We start from the raw sequence: 26,258 nt of genomic DNA, 5'->3' as shown, positions 1-26,258 counted from the left end.
TGCTAATTAAGGCGTTGGCCACGCCCACACCCCACACCCAGTCGCTGATTGATGCTCTGGCTATAGCTTTAATTGCCAACAGTTGTTGGCAGCATTTTAATATTCAATCAGCAGCTGGCGACAAGTTTTTTATGGCCAACAACAACTTGGCCAACTTTTTGTGGCAAGTAAAAAGTTTGCGCTGCGCTTTTCTTTTTTTTTAAGAGATTAATGCGCAACTGGCAAAAGTGCAACAACAACGGCAGAAGCAGCAGCAGCAGCAGCAGCTTTCAACTTGTTTGTGTTGCAAATAAAAGTTGCAACTTTTGCAAACAGCAACCAGCAACTGTTGCTGCTGCTGCTGCTGGCTCAACTGATTGATATAGTTGCTTGTCTTTGCCACAAGCATAAATCAAAGCGCCAGTGTTGCCAACTTTTGATCAGAAAAAAAAGATGATTTTGACTTAAAAATGCGGAATCCCAGAAAAAAAGCTAATGGTAAATTGAGTAAATAAATGGGAAAATATGAGAAAAAGTCGCAGCTGATCTGATATGAAAATTTATTAATTTTCATAGTCCGCGACCTTTTTTTGAAGTCATTAAACACAAAATAAAAAAAGCCTAACACATATTTTCGAAATCCTCAATTCCCACAAGTTTTACCCGCAGTCAGATTTGGCGGGAAAAAAGCGAAATTGGCGCTAGCAGCAAGCCAAGTTCTCGAGATCTTGTGGCTTATAATCAAATCAAGCTAATCAAAGATTTAAATTTATTTATTAATTTCTCTTTTAAGCTAATGCTAGTGCTAAAGATTGTTAGCCAAGTTTAAATAAATTAAATAGTTTAGCTTATGTGGCTGTTTTATAAATTTAGCTTGTGAGCTCATTTAAGTATTTAAATAATTTGCAAGTTATAGTAACTATGTGTTCTTTTAAAAATCATTTTAAAAATGAGCATGTCTTTTTAATTATTTGTACAATTAACAACATCTTTAATATATTTAATCAGAATTGAGTTTAGAAAAACTTTACATTATTTTTCATGCAAAATTAAATACATTTGAGTTTCAATAAAAAATTTAATATAAATATATAGTTGCAAATAGAAATTCTAAAAGTCTTGAGCAATAAAAATGCAATAAATATAAAAGGCGTGAGCGACTAACAGATACACTTTGTCAATTAAATTACAAAGAAATGCAAAATATAAAAACAAATTATAAGCTACCGCAGCAATTATTATAATACAAAAGCAATGCTCGACTAGCAGATACACTTTGTCAATTAAATCATAAAAAACGAATAACAAGCGCAGAATATAAAAACAAATTGAAAAAGCGACAAGCTTAAGCGCCCATAAGCTGCCTCAGCAATTATTTTAAACACACACGAACTTTTGAGCTGTCTGATGGGTGGTTGGGTTGGCTTGGTCCTGGTTCTGGTCCGGGTGCTGGTCCGTTCGCTTGGTGTTAATGTAACAACGTTTGACTACGAATTAAAATAATGTGCCACTTGTGGCGCTTGTGGCATGTGGCATGTGTGTGTGTGTGTGTTGCAACATGAATATTTGACAAAATCGCATTTTGCGTGCGTGTGTCCTGGCCCAAGGACAACATGTGAGCCCAACAACACATCGTTAGCCTAATCGAATTTGATTTGAACCCTTTTTGTTTGCCCCAGCCCTGTCTGTCTCTTTGTGTGTATGCAACCCTTGAGTGTCGTGTGTGGCCCTGCGCTGAGTTATGTTTAAATAATTTTGCAGTTTATGCGCTTTATTTGCACTGCTGCTTCTTCTATCTATTCGAGTTCACGTTTAGAATTTCGGGTTGTTTACCAGGGTTGAGAGCTTGAGCCTTGAGCTTGATTTGATGGACTACTACTCCCTGTTTTTTGCTCAGTCGCTTGACTTGATGCCGAGCACTTTGCTTAACTAATTACATTCGATATGAAGAGCGAGCGAGCGAGAGAGAACGAGAGAGAGAGAGAGCACACTTCAAAAAAATCTATACAAATTAATATTTCAGGGGGTGTTTTTATTTGTAGTGCAGCCTATAATGAAATATTTGCAAATTAATGCAAGGCGACTTTTTATTTTTAATTTTTATACTTTGCGCCAATTATTGTGGCAAACAAATTAGTTAAATATTTTAAATTGAAATTTTAATTCCACTAGAATAATAAATAAATAAATTTTAACTCAAAGCTTAACAAATATTTATTTTTTAGCAGCTTAACAAATAGAATTGTCATTAAAATTTATACACAAAAAATAAATAAATATTTTGCACAAACATATTTGAATAATGCTGCAATTCTAAAAACAAGCATTAAAATATATGCACAAAAAATAAATAAATATTTGTTAATAATGCTGCAATTCTAAAAACAAGCTTTGGTTTTAGATAAATTTTAAATTGTCATAGATATGTTTGGCACAGAATTTTATTTATTTTTTAATTAATTTTAATATAGTAACTAAAGTCAGCGAATTCTAAAATTTTTCTAAATTCTTCAAAATAAAAATAAACTAAACTAAATTTGAATTTGAACTTTTTATAAATATTTTTCTTTGTTGAATTGCAATATTTAATTTAGTTACAAACTACACATATTTTTATTTATTTAAAAAATAACTGCAGCTAAAAACTTAGTTTGATTTTAGAATTTAGTTACCTTCAAGTTAAATTTCAAAATTCAATTATTTGTATGCACACAATTCGATTTAGACACTTTCGATCGTTACGATCGGCCACTTGAAACAAAATTAAGCACTTGAAAAAAAATAGAATATTTGAAATTTGAAATTTGAATTCGAATTGAGAAGCCACAATAATTATTGAGTGGTCGCTTCGCTCGCTGAACTGGCGTCGTTGACAGTTAAAAATCAAATGAAATGCACGCTGTGGGTAACAACAACGTAGACATAGAAGCAGAGCCCAGCCCGTATCCATATATACGGACGTGCTCACGGACTCACGGGCACGCCGCACGCCGAAAAAACGAATCCCGACTCGACGTCGGCGTATCCTTTTGCCTCTTGCTTTTGCTTTTTTGCCATACGAACTGGAACTGTAGCTGTAACTGAAACTGAAGCGCGCGCATTCGGGCACAATTTTAAAATTATGAATTGTTGTAAATGAAACGAGGCGTAAGCCACCCAAGTGGGTGGGTGGGTTGCTCGGCTTTTATGCTGTTGCTGTTGCTGTTGCTGCTGGTTGCAACGCAAGTGTTTAGCCACCCTCAGCAGCAGGCCAAGGCATTGAAGCATTAGATAAAGTTAGAGAGCGAGCTAGATAGAGATTTAATTGTTAGATCAGTGATGTTGTCTTGTTTTAAATTTCAGGCTGCAAAAGTTGTAGAAACAAAAAAAATCAAAGCTTTGTTTTAATAGTTTACAGTCTCAACTTTATTTGAAAGTAAAAAAAAAACATTTAAATACTTTTTAACTTAAAGAATTTGTCACAAATTATTGCTAAATAAATTCAAAAAATTTAAAGATAATTTAAGTAAAAAATTGCTTAAAAAAATAAAAATTACAGCTTAAAGAATTTGTCACAAATTATTGCTAAATAAATTCAAAAGCTTGTAAAGTAATCTGAGCAGAATTTGGTTTTAAAAAATTGTACAAAATTCGAACTAAAGTAAATTTGTTTTTTAAATGTATTAATTGCATTAAAATAATAATACGTAAATTATTATATTAATGTTTAATTATAAATTAAAAGTAAAGCGCAAAAATATTAAAATAAATTGCATAAAAAACAAAATTATTTTGTAAAGTGTGAATTTTAAATTTACAATTTATTTAATTGATTTTAATGCTTCAATTAATAAATATCTTAAAAACAATATTTAATTGAATTTAAATTTAAGCTTTGAATACAAAGTTGAAATATTTTTTATCAGTTAATGTATTTTATTTAATTTATAAATATAACAAATCTTTTAATTAGCTGCTGAACTTTTGCAGCTTAAAAATATTATTTGAAATTAAGCTGCAAGCTTATTTAATTTTTTACTAAAGAATATCTATTTACTCTAGTAGCTGCAGCGTTGCCAGATCTGCAGCAGAACTTTTAGGCATTGTTATCAAACAAAAAAAAAAATAAAAGAAATGTTAGACAAGAGAACAAAAGCTATGGGATATGGATATGGCCATGTAAATGTGTAAAATGGGCAACGTGTTGCTAAAACGACAGCACAAACAATTGTGTGTGTGTGTGTGTGTGTGAGCTTATAATTTCTATTAGAATAAAACGTTAGCGACGCTTATGCCTTTTTTAATGAATATATGCAAAAAAAAAGAAAGCAAAGCCGAGTCGTTTGTTATGAGCGTTGAGCAGTCTGTTTGCGACTTCATTAGCGACACCCACACACACAAACACACGCACAGCTGCAATGGTTGCTGCTGCTGTTGCCAAGCAATTGCAATGTGTGCAGCAGCAGCAGCAACAGCAACAAGCGTTCTTTTGCTTTTTGTATTATCTGCTTTTGGTAAATGTATACCTCATACACATACACACACACACACTTATTGTTATATTCTTTTTGTTGCTTGCGTGTTGGTTACAATTCTCTCTGCTCACCTTACTTTACCCCTTACAAAGTCACATGCTTGCACATCAAACGTCAGCGCGTCAGCTCGGAAGGAAGCTGTTGCCATTGTCTGCTTCACATGCAGACACCGCACACCACACACCACCAACACCCCCTCACCCCCCTCTCAGCGCAGGCTGTGAATGTTTACACTTTGGATTTGCTGCTGCTGCTGTCCGTTTGCAATACGTTTCATTCTTTTTTTTTCTGCTTCTTTTTTATGAAATTTTTGCTTTTAAATTGTGTCTCGGCTAACGGTTGCCACAGCGACTTGTAGCAGCGGCTGTTGCCATTCTCTAATGTCTCGCTCTCGCTCTCACTCTTTCTCTGTCTCACTCTCTTTCGTTGTGCTGCTTAATTTCATTTGCTGCCTGCGCTGCTTGGAGCTGCAAACTGCCTGCGCTGTTGTCAATTTTCAGTGATCACTAGCTGCGTAACTTTGCAGCAAGCAGCTTTTGCCAGCGCACAGTTTGCAGTGTTGCCAGAATTCAATGATACGTTGTAATTTCTAAATCGCTGTCTGTTCCACATGTTTGTTATTTATTTAGCAATTTATATATCTGCCTTAACCAACAAATTAAAAATAAGAAATTCGAATAAATAAAAAAATCAGCCTGAAGGCCTTTGTTATATAGAATTTAATTCTAGGCTACAATTAAAATAAATAAAAATAAAAAAATAAATATATTTGCCTATTTGCTAATTTGAAATTTAAAGTTCTGCATTAATTTGTTGTCAAGCTTTGTAAGCTTAGCTATATAAATATTTAAAGTTATGCATTTTGTGCCGAATTATTGTTTATACTTTTAATTGTGCAACAAAAATGAAACAAGCAAAACATTAGCTAAATTTTATGCTAAAAGCCAACAATTTAAACCATATTATTAAGTGTTTAGCTTTTATTATAAATTAATTTAGTATGGCGCTAAAGTTTACACTTCAAAAAGTTGTATTAAATATTCAATTCATGTTGTTATAATTGCATTTAAAGCTAACTTTGCTCGATCTGTTGTGGATCTACACACACACATACACTCTCTCTCACACACACACACACATGTGAGCGTGAAATGTTTGTCTGTTCGACTGTCAGCCACACACACAATTTGTGCCACTTTTAAGTTGCGCATCTATTTCCGCTTAGACGCTGCCCACCCAGCCCAGCCACCCACCCACCCACAACAATTGCAGACCGCAGCGGCAGCCAGCCTGCCACCCCCTCTGCCAAAGCCCATAAGCATGAGTAGTGCTCACTTTAGCCAGTGCCATTATCCTTGCCTTTATTTTTTTCACTCGAGCGTTGATTGAAATGTTCAACGAGCAAGCAGAGGCGTTGCTACAAGGGGGGGAGACTTGCAGCAGCCGTCAGCAGTCAGAGCCAGCGAGAAGGAAACAAAGCAAGCAAGCAGACATTCAAGCTCTCTCATGGGTGGGTGGGTGGCTGGGTGTTTGAGTGGGTGGTTGGTTGGTTGGTTCGTTGCTTGCTCTGGCTTATTTGTTTGTTTGCATGTAAATTGCAATGTGCCGCCAATGCTGTCGCTTCAATTTCTATTTTTTAAAAAACTTGCCCCCTCCCCCCTCTCCAGCTCGTGATTATTGCCACGCGCCTTCTCACTCTGCTCAGCTCGCGCTCTCTCTTTCGCTCACTCTCTCCCAGGCTGTCAGCTCTGTTTAGCCATCCATCAAGCACAATCAACGCTCCGAGCTTTGCGTTTTGCATTTGATTTTTTTGTTTTATAGACTTTTTTTTTATTATTTAGATGTACATATTTCAGTTGTTGCCTGCTGAGCGATTGTGTTCGCTTTGTTTTTTAATTAAACTAATGCATACGCTCAATATTTTCAATTAAAAGCTTCGCAAACATTAAATTAATTGTTAAAAACAATTCAATTTGCTAAAATATTCATTGGTTAGTACATTATATGTTTTAGTTGTTTGCTGGCTAAGCGATTATTTTCGCTTACGTCGTTTGCTTTTGAATTAAACTAATGCATTCAATTAACAGTTTAGCAAACATTAAATTAATTGTTAATAATAATTAAATTTGCTGACATATTTATAATTAGTGCATTATATAGTTCAGTTGTTGCTTATAAATTGCTGGCTCAATATTTTCAATTAACAGCTTAGCAAACATATAAATAATTGTTAATAATAATTAAATTTTGCTAAAATATTCATTTATTAGTACATTATATATTTCAATTGTTGCTGAGCGATCGTTATCGCTTACGACTTTTGTTTTTTAATTGAACTAATGCATACGCACAATATTTTCAATTAAATTAAATAAGCTTAGCAGATATTAAATTAATTGATAATAATATATGAAATATGTATTAATTAATACATTAATAAATGCATTAAAAATTAAATAAATGTTTATAACAATTAAACAAAAACTAAATCGCGCATAAATTTGAGCAGCTGCTTAATTTTGAGCTAATTTTAAATCAAAGTGTAGCAATTTTAGTTAAATTTCTAGTCAATTTATTTAAGCTATAGCTATAGTTTACACACACATATACACACACATAGACACACACACATACACACACATCTAGCATAGAATGAATAGAAAATGCTTGAGCAGCTTAAGTGCTGCTGTCGGCGGATTTGCCAAATATCCGTTCATGAAACCAAAACACACACACTAACACATACACACACACATGTATACACACATATACACATGTGTAAGAGCTTTATAGACAGCTTGATGCACTCACGCAGTTTGTAATCGCTTTACGTGCGGCTTTGTTGACAATTGTTAGATAGACAACAACAAAAAAAAGCAAACGCAGGTGACAAAGCGCAGTTAGAGAAGAGAGGGGGAGTGTGTGGGCTGCTACTGAATTGAATAAGTGTAATGTGGCTGCCACACATGTTGCCAAATTGTCAGCAAAGGCGCCGCAGAGATTTTCAAGTTTGGGGACTTGTCAGTCAATTTAGCGTCTTGAGTTTTGTGGCAACACTTGTGTTGCAAATTTAACTGTCTATATAAATTGTATGTTTGTTTGTCTGTCTAAAAAAAACGCACAAATGTGTTTTAATACTTGCAACATTTGTTATTTATTTAGCGCTTCTGAATCAGCGACGCAGACGTCGAATATTTTGAATTTCGCAAATCAATGTGAAAATTGCATGAATTAGCAGTATGCAGAGCAAAAAGGTAATGGCATGCAAGTCCTGTTTCTTTTTTAATTCCGAATAGCGATCCTGTTTCATATATTGCACATAGTCTGGCATTTCAGCTGCTGCCATTGCATTTACAAGACCCAGACTTGAGCTGCTTTCCTCAACTGCATCATCTTCCATTGCAGGACATGTGTCCTCGTCCGCTTCATTTAGACTTCCACTTAGATATTTAGCAAGGCGCTGCCAAAAATTCTTAAGAACTATCATTGTTATGATTTTCATTTTGTGCTTTTAGATTTTCGTTACTGGCTTTAAAGTGTTTATGGCCTGGCCTACTTTGTGGCTCACACCGGGGGCTCCGCCTTGTTTGACAAAAAGAATAAAGCATAGAAAAAATAACAACTATGCGCTGGCCAATGGCAGCGATGCGCTTAGAAAAATGTTCTCGTCTAGCTTCGTGTGTTTACACTCCACCCATTCACGAATAAGTCTGCGCTTGTTTTGTTTTATTTTTGCTTGCGCTTAAGCCAATAAAAGCTTGCTTAACTATAGCACAGCTTACATTCCAGTTTATTTTTAATCGCATGCGCTTGCATTTAAACAAATTTCTTGCACACACATTTTGTTTGCTTTCATTTTGAACTTCAATTTGAATTTGTACAACTAGCGCGTGCATTTTATTGCGCATACATAACGCTAGATGTCGCTGTTACTGTTACAGCAGCCTAACATTTAGTTGTTATGTTAATGCTTGAGCACAACTCGCACACAACGTATCTATCGTTGTTCGATATATGTTCGATCAATCGAGCGAGCCACAACTCGAGCATCGGATCGTCGTCGTGACGAGTTATTTTTTATTTATTTTTATTTTGTTTAAAGAAAAAGAAGCAAGTGAATGATGCGCGTGCTGCATAGGCGTAAATGATTTATAACAACAAGCAGAGCGGTGTGTAGTGTCATTTTTTTTATGTTTTTATGCTGAACTCAACTATTGAAGCAACAATTTGTTCTTTTTATTGGCTATTAATTGCAATTGTTGCTATTTATCTGTGATTAACAAAAATTTGCAAAGTGACTGACAACGGGTATACAGTAAAATTTCACCGAAAATTCCCAGCCAAAAAAGAAGTGAGAAAAACAACAAATACATATACAAATTGACGTACAACAAAATTTTGTACTAAAAGCATCAAAAAGCAAAACGTGACTAGTTTATTTAATTAATGCAGTCGGCAGCAGCAACAACAATTACAAGTGAATTTTCGTATATAAAAGTTGTACATGTGTGTGCGTTGTTGTTTTTTTTTTGTCTGTGGGCAGCAGCAGCGATGACGTCGCGTCGCTGTTGCGCCGCCGCGCTGTGCAAGTGTTTGTGTGTGTGTGTGTGCGTAAAGGGCGTATTTATGTTTTCAACTTGTTGCTGTTGAAATTAGCATTAATAATAATTACAATTAAAAATGAAGAATTGCTAACAACGCACAAAACCAAAACAATTGTTTAATAATTGTGATGTAATGGCAAACAGCAAGCAATAGCAATAACAGCAGCAGCAGTAGAAGAAGAAGTAGGAGAAGCGTAACAAGCAACAACTGCTTCAGTTGTAAAAGCGCCGTTATTACAAACGCTCTCTCACAATACAGCAGACAATAACAAAAACGCATTTACTACACACACACACACACATGCGCATACGCATACGCACACGCATACAACAGCGACATTTTTACACACGTACCTAAGCTGGCTTGCACCATCATGTCTTTTTTTTTCTCATTTATTTCGTTTGCTTTCTACCTGCAGTGACAGCGTTAGCGTTGGCGTCAGCGTCAGCGTCGCTGCAACGCTTTCGCTTGCCTGTTGCTTCTCACATCGGCTCAGCTGCGCGCTCGCTCTCTCGCTCATTTGCGCTCAGCGCCCGTTATAATGCATTTTCAAAGGCATAACGCGTTTTGTATTTGTCGTCGCTGCTGCGTTTTGCATCAATGCGCAGCGCGCATCTTTTATTTTTACTCTCAACAATTAATCAAAGCACATGTCAGTAAATTTGTTTCTTGATTTTTGTTCTTGTTTCTGTTTACAGCTGTGTATTAGTGCAATATTAATTTAGTGAGTGTGTGCTACGCATTTAGCCAGTGCCTTTGTATTTTTTTTTTTTTTTTTTGGTGCAAAACAATGTCATAATAGTAGCCGAAAACAACAACAACAAAAACAAAGCAACGACAATAAACTCGTCTGGGTTTTTACTGTACCAACAAAAATGAGGAACAGACAACAGCAACGACAACAACAAATGCCGCTAAAGCAACTAACGCAGTTTGTTTTCAACATTTTGACAATTTTGTGGTGGCCACAGGTGAGTAAGAAATTAACAATAACAATGCAAATGCATTGTCATGCATACACACACACACACACACATACACATGCATAATTAGTTGTACATTTTTATTGTTATTATTTTAACTGTTTCGTTGTCACATTCGTCTGCCGCAATTAGTGCAAATATTTCTGCCTTATCTACACACACACACACATACTACTATATTTTTTATCTTGCATTGCTGAGTCGAGCCTCTAAAAATGCTTTGGCATAAAGCAAAAGGAATGTGATAAATATTAACAACAGTGACAGTTATTATATTTAAGTTATTTGTTTTCAAGCTAAACAAATATGCAGTTGAGTCAGTCGAAATTTAAATTTCAAGTACGCACAGTGTGCTTAAGCTTGAATTTTAATTCAATTTTAAATATGCATATATAACTCCTATATATTGCAATGCAGATTTTTGTTTATTATAAAATAAATATTCGCAAATAACGTAGTTTTTGGCTTTGTTTAATAGCGTGCTCATTTATTTAAATAAATACTTTAGCTAATGATATATGGTTTTTCTACTCATTTAAAAATTAGTAACCCCATAGGATTTCTGCTTCATTAAATAAACAATTACTCATCGTTCTAACTTCACAAATACTACAATATTGAAATATATACAATATACATATATTTATTTTTATTGCCACTACAACTGTCGCTAAGCTCGTAAAATTTAAACGTATTTAAATTTATGAAGGTTGTAGCAAATAATTGGGGAATTTTTCTTTTTTTGTAGCGCTACAACTTTTTATTTTAAAAATAAAATTAAAAAGTGAGCGCCGCTACGCTAGTTATGTAAAAAGCTAAACTTTATGGTGATTATTATAATATATTTAATTAGCTGGAACATGAATAACATTTGTAAACAAAAAAAAACAACAAATGTTTACATAATTAATAAATGCAAAAGCTTTGATGCATACAAAGTAGCTGAAGAATAGAAATAGCGCTAAAAATGTTACATAAATTAACAAAATATTGTTGCTAACACAAGGCAGCCTTAAAAATAGTTTTGACTTTTGTTTTGTTATTAAATGAAAACGTAAGCGGCTCAGAATTTTGTATATAATTCTTTGATGTAGCTAGATAATATGATTAAAACTATTTTATAGCTTTTGTATCTGTGTCTGCAATTAAACTTTAAACGGAATGCGGTCGTTGGACTGATAGACAGACAGACAGTTTAAGTCTATGTTGGTCTCGCTCACGTGCCAAGACCAGCAATTACAACAAGTATTTTTATATATATGTATATATATTGAAACTCTTGCCTTGACTGCAACATTAATGCTTCAACTACTGTTTTGCCTTGGCTTATCTCAACTTTTGGCTAAAAACACGCAGATACAACTTGCCACACGTTGCACAAACATGCGGGCTACACTTAAAGCAATGACATCAGTTTTACTTCGATTCGATCGCGTGTAAACGTTTCACATATACATATTACTATATTCATTGATCGATGCGTTCCATAATAAAATTCAATTAGAAATTATGAAATTATGGAGATCACAACGAGCCGATGCGACGCCTCTGCCGCTTTGCCCTTTCCCTTTCTCTAATTTGTATTCTTCTCTTTCATTCAATTTGTCGTGTCTCGAGTGCGTTCCAATAAAAATGCAAGCTCATCATTTAAATGCTCACTGCTACGCCCCTAGAAATTAAATGCCTACGTCCAGCCCTCCCCCTCCCTCCCAGCATGAGGGTGGGCACATTTTATTTGTTAAAGCGCATGCATTAAATTCATTGTATAATTTTATTTATAGATTTGTTAATTGCTGGAAGCTTAAATTCAATTAATGTAATTAATAAAATTGTATTAGCTGCTTAAATTCATTTAAGAGCTGCATACAATATTCACAAATAAATATAAAGTAAACTAAGCTAAAGCATTTAAATTTACATATGTATTATTACACAATTATTAAATTTTATTTTCATTATTTGCTTTGTAGCGTATTTCAAAGTCGACTTAGCTCAACTAAAGTTCTGACGCTCTAATTTTGAAGTAATTAAACGTAAAAATCAAAGTCGAGGCAGCAGATTTTCGTTTTTTTTATCTTTACATTTGTTGCTCTGTTGCTTGTTTTTTTATTTCATGTTGTTGTTGTTGGTGTTCTGTTTAATATCGTAAAGTTAATTGCAATGCAGTCTAGAGAAATATTTATTTGTTTATGCCTGCGCAAGATGCATAGAGAGTTATAAATAAAATGCAACTGATGCTAATCGATTGTGGGCGTGGCTGGGGCGTTTAAGTGCGCTGTTTGTATATAAAAGAGTAATACACTTATACGTAGCTGTCTTTTAAGTATTTTCAACTGTGCATACAACGACTTCGACTTCGACTTCGACTCATTTTCTTACAGTAGCTTCACCCACCCAGCAGCTGAGTCTCTGGAGTCTGTCTGTTGTTTTTCTTTCTTTACTCGTTTTTCTTAAAATAGCAGCAACGTTTAGCGGCAAATTATTTGCCTGCTGTCAAGCCCATGGCGAGTGCTGCTGTAAAATAGTGTAAATAACAGAAATTGTTTTTAGGTCTAGGGCTGTCAGTCCCAGCTCCCAGCTCCCAGCCATTGATACTAAAAAGACATATGCTACATGTCCATGAGGCCACTGACTTTACACACACACACACACTTGTATCATTTGTTGAATATTTATTAGCTTTACCGGGGATGACAACCCGGAAGCAGTTGCTTTAAACGCTAACTGATGTTCAAAGCCGTCAAGCACAATTTTTTTTATCAGCAACAAAAATTTCTAAAAGTTTGTTAAAAAAATGAGCACAGCTTTAAACAAATTCTAGTTTAAACTATTTCATTTGCACTCTTTTTTGCAAAATATTTAAAGTTAAACTAAAATTAGCTTTTAGTTGAACTTGTTTTCTCTTCAACTTCATATGCATAAAATTGTAAGCGCTATTTGTTCTGCTACTTATACAAATTTATCGATAGTATCGATATATGCAATGCAATTGTGCATTTTTTGAGTCCTACAATGCTAAAAATACTTAAATATGCCATTTAAAAATTTAATATAATAATCGTATAACGTTAAGCTATAGCTATGCGAACTATCGTGTCTTAAAAATACTACACACTCCATTTAAAGAGCGCTTCGTTCATTCTTAAAATGAAGCTCAGCTCAGCGCTTAATGCATTTGCTCTACTCTACTTAAATATAAACGCTTTACATATATTATAAATTAAATGCACAAGGCCTAAATAAGGTTTTTGTGTTATTGTGGCAGCCAATTTGAGCCTCAGTTAAATGCTCAACCACTAATTGTTTAATTGGCAACGCAGCTTCAGTTTCAGCGACACGTGGCGATCGCTTATGGATTGCCCAAGTTTATATAATTGCAATGTATAGCGCGACTATCGGCGATTATGAAAACTATATATATATACTAATATCTGGGGGGGCTAATGACTGCCTAAAAAAAATGTTGCAGCAGCTCTCTGCGCATTAATTAATGTTAATTGCGACGGCCATTTACAACTTGCAAAAAAAAAAAAATAAAACTCAAATAACTGGGCCAAGTCGAAAAAGAAAACTCAAGCTAAACGAATTTGCTGTGCGGCAAATTCAATTGCAAATATTTTACAAATTTAACACAAGGCGTCACAATTTGTTTATTGAATGCCGCTTATAAAAAAAAATATACAAAAAGGCTAAACAAAAATTTGTGTACAGCAACAAATTTCGTTGTCTCACCTACCTAACTGGTTTTAGTGGCTGCCATATAAATAATTAGCAAAAAAAACAACAACAACAACGATATATAAATCAACATACAACGAACCGGCGTACTGTCGCACGCTACCCCCCTGACCGCTCCCCCCCACCACGCGTTGCAAACGTTTACACTTTGGTGCGCGCACCTGACGCTGACGCTAAGATCTATATATGATACGATCTATGTAAATATATATACACTAACTTTTGAGTAGTGTAAACGCTTTAGGGTTCTCCACTTTATTTAATTTGAAATTTAATTTGATAATGTTAATCAATAAAAATTCAATGAAAATTGTTAAAAGTTTTCAGTTGCTAATTTCTAAGATTTATGAATTTTACAAACTTCTGCTTACTTCGAATATTAGCTAAAGTGGAAATGTCAGTTTTTGTAAACAAATTTTGTTGCAAATTTATTATAAACATAATTTAAAATTTAAGTTGTATATTATTTAAAAATATAAAGCAACTAAAATGCGAATTTCTGCTTAAAGCTCAAGCTAGAAATATTGAACTCATGCCATCATTTTATAAAAGCAATAATTTAAAATTAATTATACAAATAATATATATTAAACAAAAGCAACAAGATTTATGGACCAGCGTAGCGTATAAACTGCAATTTGTACATTTATTTTTACTTTTTCAAAAATTATATTTTTGCCAGCTCAACGTAAGTTTTTTTCAAGTTGAAATTTGGTTTTATTTTTTTTCTTTAAGCCAAATGATATGCTTGCAGTTGAAATGTTTTATGTTTTGTTTGCTTTTGTAATTTACTACAAATTAAAGTACGAGACGAAAATGAACGCGTCATGGAATGTTTTTTTTTTTTTTTTAATTTTTTGTTATTTAGCTGCTGCTGATGATGATGAACAATTTGCAGTTTAAAGAGAAAATATTATCATTAACTGGCATTGGCTTAACTAACGGGCGGAGAGCGAGATAGAGAGCGTATAGTTTGGAGTGTAGGGGGCATGACCTCGGCTTTGGGTTACGTTTATATTTTTTTTGTAGATCAAACTAATTGCAACTGCAATTGTCATACGGGCGACAAATTGCATTTATAATGAGCACACAAGGCCATTGGCCCGGTTGTCATTGATTCGATTAATGCGAGTGGCGGCGTTTGGGCGCAGACTTGACAGTCAGACGAACGGACGGACAGACAGACAGACTGATGGACACAAGCTGATTGCTGCGTGCACCCACAAAAACTTTCGCATAAAGTGAAAGGCACACACAGCAGAGAGACTGAAAACTGATAAACAATTTGTATTTGGTTTTTATTTATTTTGTACAATGTCAATTGCAAGTGGCTTTTAAAAATAGCTTAATAATAATAAAGCGGCGCCCACACACTTGTCGTGAATATTTCATATTTTTAAATAGACTTTCCAATATCGAAACAATATCGTACTTGGCTTAAGATTTGTTTATCTTGTGCTATGGCTATTTATTTTGATTTTTCGCATGCCATTGCAAATTAATAAACAATTTATAACTGCGTTAGACGCTATTATTGCTAATGGCTTTTGCAAATTGTAAATAGTGAAATTATATACACAATGGGCATTATCTTCAATGATTTTTATTTACATTTTCCATACACAAAACACAAATATGCGCATAATATTTCAAATGCTCAATGCTAAGCGCATTCTACTTATATTGACAATGGGCTACGATTACAATAAATGGAGTAGCTAATGGGTTTACAATTTATAATAATAATAGAATGAACATGCACAAAATTCTATTTGAACTTGATGTTAGCAATGTTAGCTTAACAGTAACAGTTTTGAATTAGCATTTAATGTTAACTAACATTTCATTCATAAATTGCAAGCTCCTTGGGCCGCTGCGCTCTCGACTCGACTGGCTGAGCTGGGCTGGGAAGCAATATTTAATGTCATGAACAATTTTGCTTCAAAAATTCCAATGGCACTTCCGCTTTAACCCATTGTTTGTTGCATGTCACATGCAACAAAAAAAAAACAACAATTTAAACTCAAATGCATAGCAAATAATATTTAAGCTATTGCATGCTAATGAATCCATCATTCAACTTAATTATAACTTATATATAACAACAACAAAATCAATTGTTGTGAGTCTATAATTTATTTTTGGACTGCGGCTTATTGTTTACTATTCCCTAACTTGAAGCTGCTGCTGCTGCTGTAGCTATAAAATTATGAATCTATGACTTTTAGTAGCTAATTTATTAATATCACGCGCCTACAGTTTTTTCCATTTCTAATCGCTTTTGCTTTTGTTTCTTTCCCCCATTTCGTAGCTGCTTTGCATAAATTAAATTAACAACTCAGACTGCCAAACAATTTTAATATGCATAATAGAGAACTTTGCTTATCGCATTTTGTTAATAACATTTTAATTAATTGTTTATGAGTCTATTTTGAAATTTATTTCGACTGCACGCAGTTAATGTTAATTTTTAAGACAAACGGATACACAATGGAAATCTTTGTGAATTTCTATGATCAAACAATTAGAATTGTTGTAGTCCATGGAGAAGTTAGGCAATTGGTATAAAGTTAATGGGCAGGAGCTGAGACGATGAGGCAGAGAAAACAAAATTTAAAGTTAGATCTTTGATAGAAATAATAAGCTACAGTCATGGTCATATAAATAGCAGCAGCAGCAAAAAATATGCAATTTATTACTTATTGGCTTAACTTATAACTATGAAAATGTTTTGCCTACACTGCCAATATAAAAATAAAATATATAAAAAATTTAAACTGAAAGTTTAACAAGTGTGTGCCAATGAAAAACGAATATTAAAGTTGCAGACAGGAAATTGTTATACATAAGTATGTATATAAATTTATCTGTGTGTGTGTGTGTGTATATGCTTATTGTCATTATCATAATTGCATATACAGATGTTTTATATATATGTGAAGCTTGAGCACAAGATGCAATCATCACACGCTGTGTGTGCGCCCAAGAGAGATCGGGAGAGGCAAGAGAATGGGCTATGCCCGTGATTTTTTTGATGAGTCAACTTTGGCATTGCCAGCCAACTATTGTTGATAGCTTTGCATGCATGCATGCATTAGTATCTATGTGTGTGTAGATTTCAAAATATATAACGAAATACGTGAAACCATTTATCAATTTATAAGCAACCAACAATCAACTGCAACTTTTCAATTTATAAATATTTCTACATCTCAATCTCGCATATCTCTTTGTCTGTCTATTTTATAGTTCGCTGCTGGCGCCGATTTGGTCATCAATGTGCCGAATGTGAGCAGCAACGATAATGCGTTTTACCGCATCGACTACAGTCCGCCCTATGGCTATCCGGAGCCCAATACGACAATTCCGGCCAGCGAATTGGGTCAGGATATACAATTGTCCCGAGTCCTGCCTGGCAGCGAATATAACTTTTGGTTATACTATACGAATTCTACGCATCGGGAGCTGCTCACGTGGACGGTGAATATAACAACGGGTGAGTTGAAGATCAGAATGCAATTTCTAGTTTGGTATACACTTTGTTTGACGATATGTGCGAAAAGGGTATGCACAAGTTGTGTCAACTGTTTGTTAGAAAAGCTGCTTATAGCATAAAAATAGCATATTAAAAACTGAAAACTATTTTAATACTTAAACAAAAGTGTATCAAGTTATGATAAAAAAAAACTGATTTTCCAACTTTAACTTTGTTTAAATACTTTTTTTACAAATTCAAAAGTTTTTTTTGAATTAATTACTTATCAAAATTTTATTTGTTTTCTGTTAGCCAACGTGTATGTCAAAGTCGTTTGCATTCAATAATTTTCTCTGCTGCATATGATAACTAAATATGATCTTTCTAGCTCCTGATCCGCCGGATAATCTGAATGTACAGCTGCGTTCGAGCAAGAGCGCCAACATCACATGGCGTCCACCCGGGCAGGGTAATTACTCGGGCTTCAAGATACGCATCTTGGGACTGACAGAGCCGCCGCACAGTGAATTCAATCGCAGCTATACGCTGATGGGCAACGATACGCTGCAGTTGTCGGCCAAGGAGCTGACGCCGGGGGGCACGTATCAGGTGCAGGCCTATACTATATATCAGAATAAAGAATCTCTGGCGTATACGAGTCGCAATTTTACCACAAGTAAGTCACGACGAGCGGCCGGCGGCGACGTTACACGCAGTCCCAACAGACGTTGCAATTTCTAGAACTCCCCCCGCACCCACTAATGATAACTTGCTATTTATCTCTCCGTCTCTCTATATACATCTATATATATTTATATCTGTTTGCTTACTCATCTTGGTGTTCGGTCTGTTCTCTAACTCCTGCGACATTCTCATTCTCTCTGTTTTCCTCTTTCTTTCTTACCACACTCCTTTTCGAAATATTTCTGACTCACATTCACACACACACTAAAGCAGCTGTCTGACAATTTGGATAATTTATACTTACAAGGTAAACTTAAGCTTCTTCTCTCTACATCTTCTTCTTCTACTCAATTGTGTTCTAAGTTCTCCTTTTGTGCTAATAAAAAATGTGCTTTATTTTGTTTGGAATATTAACAACGCTTGCACAGTGGTAACCAACCTACTAAACATAACCAAAAATTAATATTTAATTGTCGTTTTTAGTATTAATTGGTCCCAAGTTTCATATAGTTGTTTAACACTGTGATGGGGCGTGCTGCGTCTTTATTTATTTGTGTGTATAACCAAAGAATTGCAAAGAATTTTAGAGCATTACTTGTTAGTCCGAAAGAAGAAAAGAAACTTGGAAAACTAAAATCAATCGATAACTAAAATAGTAATTCGTCGATTCTCTTTCGGAAACTCTCCATTCTTTGCAAGTCTATTTTGGGTGCTTAACCTTTAACCTCTAACTAACTAAATGTGCTACAAGCAACGAGCTGCTATCCCAATCTAGCGCCACACCTTTTTCAGTTATCCATAGCTTAGATATTTATTTACCAAATCTCCACCAATACCGACCAATCCAATACCAACTACCTACCTCAATACAGAGCCGAATACGCCGGGCAAGTTCATCGTTTGGTTTCGCAACGAGACGACGCTGCTGGTGCTGTGGCAGCCACCGTATCCGGCGGGCATCTATACGCACTACAAGGTGTCCATAACTCCCGACGATGCCATCGATAGTGTGCTCTATGTGGAGCGCGAGGGCGAACCGCCGGGACCGGCGCAGGCGGCCTTCAAGGGTCTGGTGCCCGGACGTGCCTACAACATATCCGTGCAGACAGTGTCCGAGGATGAGACGTCGATTCCGACTACAGCGCGCTATCTGACGGTGCCGGAGCGACCGCTCAATGTGAGCTTCGATGCCAAGTTTACGACGACGAGTTCGTTTCGCGTGCGCTGGGAACCGCCGCGCACGTACAGTGAGTACGACAGTTTTCAGGTCTCGCTGCTGTCCACGCGTCGCGTGTTTACTGTGCCGCGCACCGAAACGGAAACGAACAGCGTCTACTTCGACTATCCCGAAGTGCTGGAGGCGGGCAAAACCTACGAAGTGGTGGTCAAAACTATTTCCGATAATGTCAACAGCTGGCCAACGAATGGAAAGATTACGCTGCGTCCCAGAGAGGTGCGCAGTCTGCGTGGCTATCTCGACGATCGCAACAATGTGGTGCACCTGAGCTGGGATCCAGCGGAGAACAGCAAGCAGGATGGCTATAGAATAAGGTAAGTGTGCAAAAGTAAACAGTGAGCAGCTAACTAAAGTTTAAATTGCAGTTACTATGAGGAGCACGCAGCAGAGGAGGAGGCGGCGGAGGCGGAGGCAAGCAACTCGCGTCCAGTGCAAACTGTAAAGACAGACAAAACAGAGTTTAAGCTGGAGGCATTGCTGCCAGGACGTCGTTATCGCATCGATGTGCAAGCGCTGTCCAATGGCAGCAGCTCCGATCCGAGCAGCCTGCTACGGGATACGCGACCCGCCGCGCCCATCATACAACAGCTGCATAGCATACAGCAAGGATTGAACATCAGCTGGCGCAGCGATGTCAACTCCAAGCAGCAGCGATACGAGGTGCACTACCAGCGCAACGGAACGCACGAGGAGCGCACCATAAGCACCAATCAGACAAGCATCACCATTAAGTATTTGCATCCGGGTGCGGGCTACGAGATCAAGGTCTATGCCATCAGCCACGACATACGCAGCGAGCCGCATGCTTATTTCCAAGCTGTCTGTAGGTTTATCACAGCCACGCCCACATCCACATCATATTAAATTCCATTTGTTTCGCTCAACAGTTCCCAAGCCACCGCTGAATCTTACGCTGCGCACCATCAACACAAATCTCGTGCTGCTGCAATGGCAGCCACCTGTGGATAGCGACTACAGTGAATACGCCGTGCGTTATCGCACTGCCCTCTCGCCCTGGCAGCGTCTGCCCAACGTGCATGAGCCCAGCGCACACATCAAGGACATGCACTATGGCGAGCGTTATCTGGTGCAGGTCAACACTGTGAGCTTTGGTGTGGAGAGTCCAGCGCCGCTGGAACTGAATGTTACGATGCCGCCACAGCCCGTGTCCAATGTGGTGCCGCTGGTGGATTCGCGTAATTTGACACTCGAGTGGCCCAAGCCAGTGGGACATGTGGATTACTATACGATCAAGTGGTGGCCCACTGACGCCAGTCAGCAAGTCGAATATAAAAATGTGTCCCTTAAAGAGGAGAAGCGTGAGTGGGCAAATGAAGTAAAATTGGTTTGGATTAGCAGCAGCAATTGAAGTAAAAAATGAAAATTGTTTACAAAACATTTAAAAATGTATGAAAATTTTGAATTTTTGTTCACTGAAATGTTAAAATTACTATAAAATTAATTAATTGTGCATTAGAACTGTTTAGCAAGAGTCAAAGTCAAAGCAATTTATACAATTTAAACATTGTTAGTTATGTATAAACAATTGCTGCTGCTAATTCAGACTTAATTTGAATATTAAATGCTAATTCTTGCGCTTACTTGCAGCCTCCTCCGCCGCCTTGAGCGTGCGCGTGCCCATTGAGAAGCTGTCGCCAGGACGTCAGTACAAGTTCGAGGTGCAGGCGAGCTCCAATGGCATACGCTCGGGCATTACGCATCTGTCGACACGCACCATGCCGCTAATACAGTCGGATGTGTTCATAGCCAATGCCAATGAGGAGCAACAGCAGGCGGAGCAGGAGCCAAACAACAGCATCACGCTGAGCTATACGCCCACGCCCAGTTCGAGCACGCGCTTTGATATTTATCGCTTCTCGCTGGGCGATGCGCTCATCAAGGACAAGGAGAAGCTGGCGAATGATACGGAGCGCAAGTTGAGCTTTACAGGATTGACACCTGGACGGCTGTACAATATAACAGTGTGGACTGTAAGCGGCGGCGTTGCCAGTTTGCCCATACAGCGTTTGTATAGGCTGCATCCGCTGGCCATCAAAGAGCTGCAGGCGACAGAGCTGAGCGCGCGCGAAATTACATTGCATTGGACTGCGCCCGCTGGCGAGTATACGGACTTTGAGCTGCAGTATTTGCAGGGCGAGGAGCTGCTGCAGCAGGCGACAAGCGAGACGAGCATTAAGCTGGCGCAACTGCAGCCATATACGAACTACACGTTTACTGTATCCACGCGCGCTGGCGGCAACACGCTGATGCGCAGCAGTGCGCCCATATCGATAAGCTACCAAACGCTGCCAGCAGCGCCTGGACGCGTGGAGGAGTTTCAGCCCAGCGATGTGCAGCCGGCGGAAATAAGCTTCAAGTGGCAGCTGGCGGCGGCGGAGCAGCATGGACCCATTGAGCACATGCGCATTGAATGCCACAATGTTGCCGATGCTGCGGACAGCAGCAGCTACGAGCTGCCCGCAAATGCCAGCGATGCGCGCATCGTTAATCTGGTGCCGGGCAACACTTACATCTTTCGGCTGCAGGCCAAGTCGGCAGCTGGACTGGGCTATGGCGCTGAGCGCGAGTACAGGCAAACAATGCCCATACTGGCGCCGCCAACGCCGCCCTCAAACGTTATGCCCATCATTGTGGCCAGGAGCAGCTTCACCATACACATACGCTACAAGCAGAACTACTTCAGCAATGCGCATGGACTGGTGCGCTACTATGCCATCATTGTGGCCGAAAATGTGGGCAAGAACGCCAGCGGACTGGAGATGCCCAGCTGGCGAGATGTGCAGTCGTACACCGTGTGGTTGCCCTACCAGGCCAGCGAGCCGTACAATCCTTTTGTGAATAGCACGCGCAATGGCGTTGAGGATTACATTATAGGCAGCGCCAACTGTGAGCTGCCACGCAGCGGCTACTGCAATGGTCCACTTAAGTCCGCCACCACTTATCGCGTCAAGGTGCGCGCCTTTACCGATGAGGACAAATTTACGGACACCGTCTACAGCGAGCCCATTACCACCGATCGCAACGATGGCTTCTGGCTAGCGCTCAGTCTGTTCAGCTGCATTTTGCTGTTTGCCATTGGATTGCTTGTCTACTTGTATCGCCAGCGCTGTCAGCGCCTGCGCCGCGCCAGCAATAAACTTGCCTGCATGCAGGATGAGCTCACCACGCTGCCCGATGGCTTCATTGCGCCCAATCGTCCCATACATGTGAAGGACTTTTCGGAGCACTTTCGCCTCATGTCCGCCGACTCGGACTTTCGCTTTAGCGAGGAGTTCGAGCAGCTCAAGCATGTGGGCCGCGATCAGGCCTGCAGCTTTGCCGATCTGCCCTGCAATCGTCCCAAGAATCGCTTCACCAACATTCTGCCCTACGATCATTCGCGCTTCAAGCTGCAGCCTGTGGACGATGACGATGGCAGCGACTACATCAATGCCAACTACATGCCTGGCCACAATTCGCCGCGTGAGTTCATCGTCACGCAGGGACCGCTGCACTCCACGCGCGAGGAGTTCTGGCGCATGTGCTGGGAGAGCAATTCCCGTGCCATTGTCATGCTGACGCGCTGCATCGAGAAGGGGCGCGAAAAGTGCGATCAGTACTGGCCCATTGATCGCGTGCCCATTTTCTATGGCGACATCAAGGTGCAGCTCATTACGGATACGCATTTCCACGACTGGTCCATTTCCGAGTTTATGGTCTCGCGCGTAAGCAGCGTCGGTCTCAAGCACCAACTCTTTACTCATTTGTTTCTTGCTTTTTCCAGAACTGCGAATCGCGCATTATGCGTCACTTTCATTTCACCACTTGGCCGGACTTTGGTGTGCCAGATCCGCCACAGTCTCTGGTGCGCTTTGTGCGCGCCTTTCGTGACGTCATCGGCACCGATATGCGTCCCATCATTGTTCACTGCAGCGCCGGCGTTGGACGCTCCGGCACTTTCATTGCTCTGGATCGTCTGCTGCAGCACATCAAAAAGTCTGACTACGTCGATGTCTTTGGCATTGTCTTTGCCATGCGCAAGGGTACGACAAAAGCTATGCAATCAAACTAACTAAGCTATAGTCTTATTCCATTTTCTGGCTAACACAATTGTTTATAAATTAATGTTCATTTATAGAGCCTAAGCAAGTTGATTGAACATTTAAGATTTAGCAGCTTTATAAATATTTCTATGCTAACATCAGCTAAGTTAATGCTAAATTGTATTTTAAATGTTAGCAACTAGTTTACAACTAATTTTGTATATCTAAAATAATTTGCTGTGTTAAATTTTGCTTTAATATTTACGCTTTTGTGTTAAATTTAGCTTTACTCTACTTAAGTTTCATATTTTTTTGTTTTAATACTATAATTTATGTAGTCTTTACTAACTCTTTTGCTTTATTTGGTTAGCATATTGACTTTTTTAATATTTTCATTATCATATTATTAATTTTTTAACGTAAAATTTGTTGCATTTAATAATTTATATTGGAATCTCACTAGCTTATTGTGTTTACATTTGTATTCTATGCTATTTTGTTGATTTATTTTTGTTTTAATTATTATTATTCAATGTTTTAATTGCTCTGCTATATTTCTATATTTATTTTTTTAATTCTTTTAAGTAATACATATTGTTATTAGTATTAGTTCTATTTATAGTATATATCTATATATCAATATCTATAGTATACTATATATCTGCTTCTATGCTATATTTTTGTTATATACGTTATGTTAATTTATTTATTTATTCTTGTTTAGAGCGCGTCTTCATGGTGCAAACGGAGCAGCAATATGTGTGCATCCATCAATGTTTGCAGGCGGTGCTGGAGGGTAAGGAGCATCTGCTGGCTGATTCACGTGAGCTGCATCAGAACGATGGCTACGAAGGTGAGTTGCATACATAATGGAAATGAATATATCAAATATTTACACTAGCTCAGCGTTCAATTAGCGCATTTACATATATAAACAAAATATAAACAAAATTTCTTTTTGTGAACTAACGCTGTAGTAAAAGCTGCCTACACACACAAACAAAAGAATTACAACAACAACAACAACAACAATGAAGCAAAAGAGTTGTGGTATTTAATTTAAATATAAATAATTGGATTTGTATAATTGGCGAAGGACTTTTTATAAAATTGAAACAATTTTTTGTTGTGTTATTTAATTCGTAACTAACCAAATAATTTTATATAATTAAATGATTTTCTTTTCTTTTTTCACACACACACACACACACATCATGTAAATCCATCTAATAACACTCACACATACACACACACACACACACTGCTCAACTTGCTCAAAATTAAAAAAAAAATTAAACTGCTTAAACTCTCAGTGAATAACATTTGCTTAGAGCGCAACAAGGAAATGTTGGCCAATGGCAACAAGCAGCCCCTGCGCGCCTCCTTAGCGCTGGCAGAGCAGCTAGAGCGTGAGCTGCAGGCGGACGAGGAGCAGCAGCAGCAGCAGCAGCTGGCAGAAGAGCAGGAGGACGAGGAAGATGAAGATGTTGATGATGATCAGCAGCCTTTGAATAATGAAACAACAGCAACATTATCCACAGCCAGCAGCAGCAGTAGCAGCAGCAACAGCAGTCAGGAGCAAATGCAGCAGCAACAGTCACAACAATTACAACAACAACAACAACATCATCATCATGAACAACAACAACAACAGCAAACAAACATTTGCACTAGCACTGACCCAGACACTGACACTGAGGATGAGGATGGTGATGGTATTGATAAGAGTCCGCTTTTAGGTTTGTACCATAAACAACAACAACAAACAGCAACAACAACCAACCAACAGCAGCAGCAGCAACAAATGCGCGCAGCTCTCTTAACAAAAAAAAAATAAAACAACAGCAAGCAAAGTCTTTGGTGTTGGGCTTCAACTAACTTTTGCTTAACTAAACTTAATAAATTGTATATAGCTTACGCACACATGCACACACACACACACAAGCGCATATACTCACACACACACACAAGTAACAATAACCTTGTAGTCCAGTGTATTTGTGTGCGCTACTAGCAACAATTAAATTATTAATTTACTGCTTGGCATGCGGCTTGTTATTCTATGCAATTTTTTTTTATGCCTTAGCTGCTTGTTTATTAACATTATTAACATTTTATCAAACTTATTTTTTAACAGATGACGAGGGCATTGCTGAAACAGGCATCTGATCCAGCCAGGAGAGAGAGTGACGGACACACAGCGAGTGAGAGCGAGAGAGAGAGAGAGCAACGTTGCTGATATTTATACACACATTTAGTCTATAGTCTATATAATATATATATGCTAGCTTGTAGCCTTTTTTTATATACATTTTAACAAACGAAAAACAAAACAAAAAAAATCTGCCTGTGATGTGCTGGATGTGATTTGTCTACCCATTGGCATTAAGCGGTGCTGCCCACAAACAAACTGTTGAAAGTCCTTTCATTTATATACATTTTTTCGTAATACTAATTTGCCATAGAGCCTTGTTAATGTGGCGCCGTCAAAATGCCGCCAATTAGACCAAAACAAACAGAGCGTAATTTTAAGCCTATACTTATCGTTTTTAATTAGCTATATTATTCTCTTTTTGTATACTATACACCACATATTCCTAATGCAAATCGCTATTGCTCTTTGATTGTATATTTAGCTTAGATACATTTTTTTTTAGTCTATATATATACACATTTGTTTTAAATCTGTATCTGACCAATAACTGTATTATTGTTCATTATAATTGTATTATGTTTTTAGCTGTACGCATTAGTCAAGTTTAGTCTGCATTATTATTATTACTTATACTTTTGTTTTTGCCTGCAGTAGCTTATTATTGTTGTTACGCTGCTTTAGTTAATTTTAGTCCCCACTTTTGTACAGTTTTATATAGTTTATATATTTATATATATATAGTTATAGGGGCTAAGTTAAAGAACTTTTAGATAACAACATTTTGCCATATGATCAATTCATTGTAATTTGTTTAATTGTGCAATCTTTATATGATTAACTAAGGC

At 37.5% G+C, this 26,258-nt stretch overlaps 1 protein-coding gene across 1 annotated transcript; it reads left to right on the top strand.

The window, feature by feature from the left end:
- Positions 1–8,594: 8,594 nt before the first annotated feature.
- LOC108606833 (tyrosine-protein phosphatase 10D) lies at positions 8,595–25,505 on the top strand. The gene is made up of 11 exons (XM_017997318.1): positions 8,595–8,662; positions 9,797–10,069; positions 17,069–17,315; positions 17,683–17,970; positions 18,851–19,529; positions 19,581–20,038; positions 20,103–20,534; positions 20,824–22,940; positions 23,000–23,258; positions 23,983–24,111; positions 25,396–25,505. The coding sequence occupies exons 2-11, from the start codon at positions 9,974–9,976 to the stop codon at positions 25,425–25,427; spliced, it is 4,737 nt and encodes a 1,578-aa protein (XP_017852807.1). The 5' UTR covers positions 8,595–8,662; positions 9,797–9,973; the 3' UTR covers positions 25,428–25,505.
- The last annotated feature ends 753 nt before the right edge of the window (positions 25,506–26,258 follow it).

Source organism: Drosophila busckii, chromosome X, assembly GCF_011750605.1.
Source record: "Drosophila busckii strain San Diego stock center, stock number 13000-0081.31 chromosome X, ASM1175060v1, whole genome shotgun sequence".
Classification (NCBI taxonomy): Eukaryota; Metazoa; Arthropoda; class Insecta; order Diptera; family Drosophilidae; genus Drosophila; species Drosophila busckii.
Note: the sequence above shows the minus strand (reverse complement) of the source record. Positions and strands in the feature narration are given on the sequence as shown.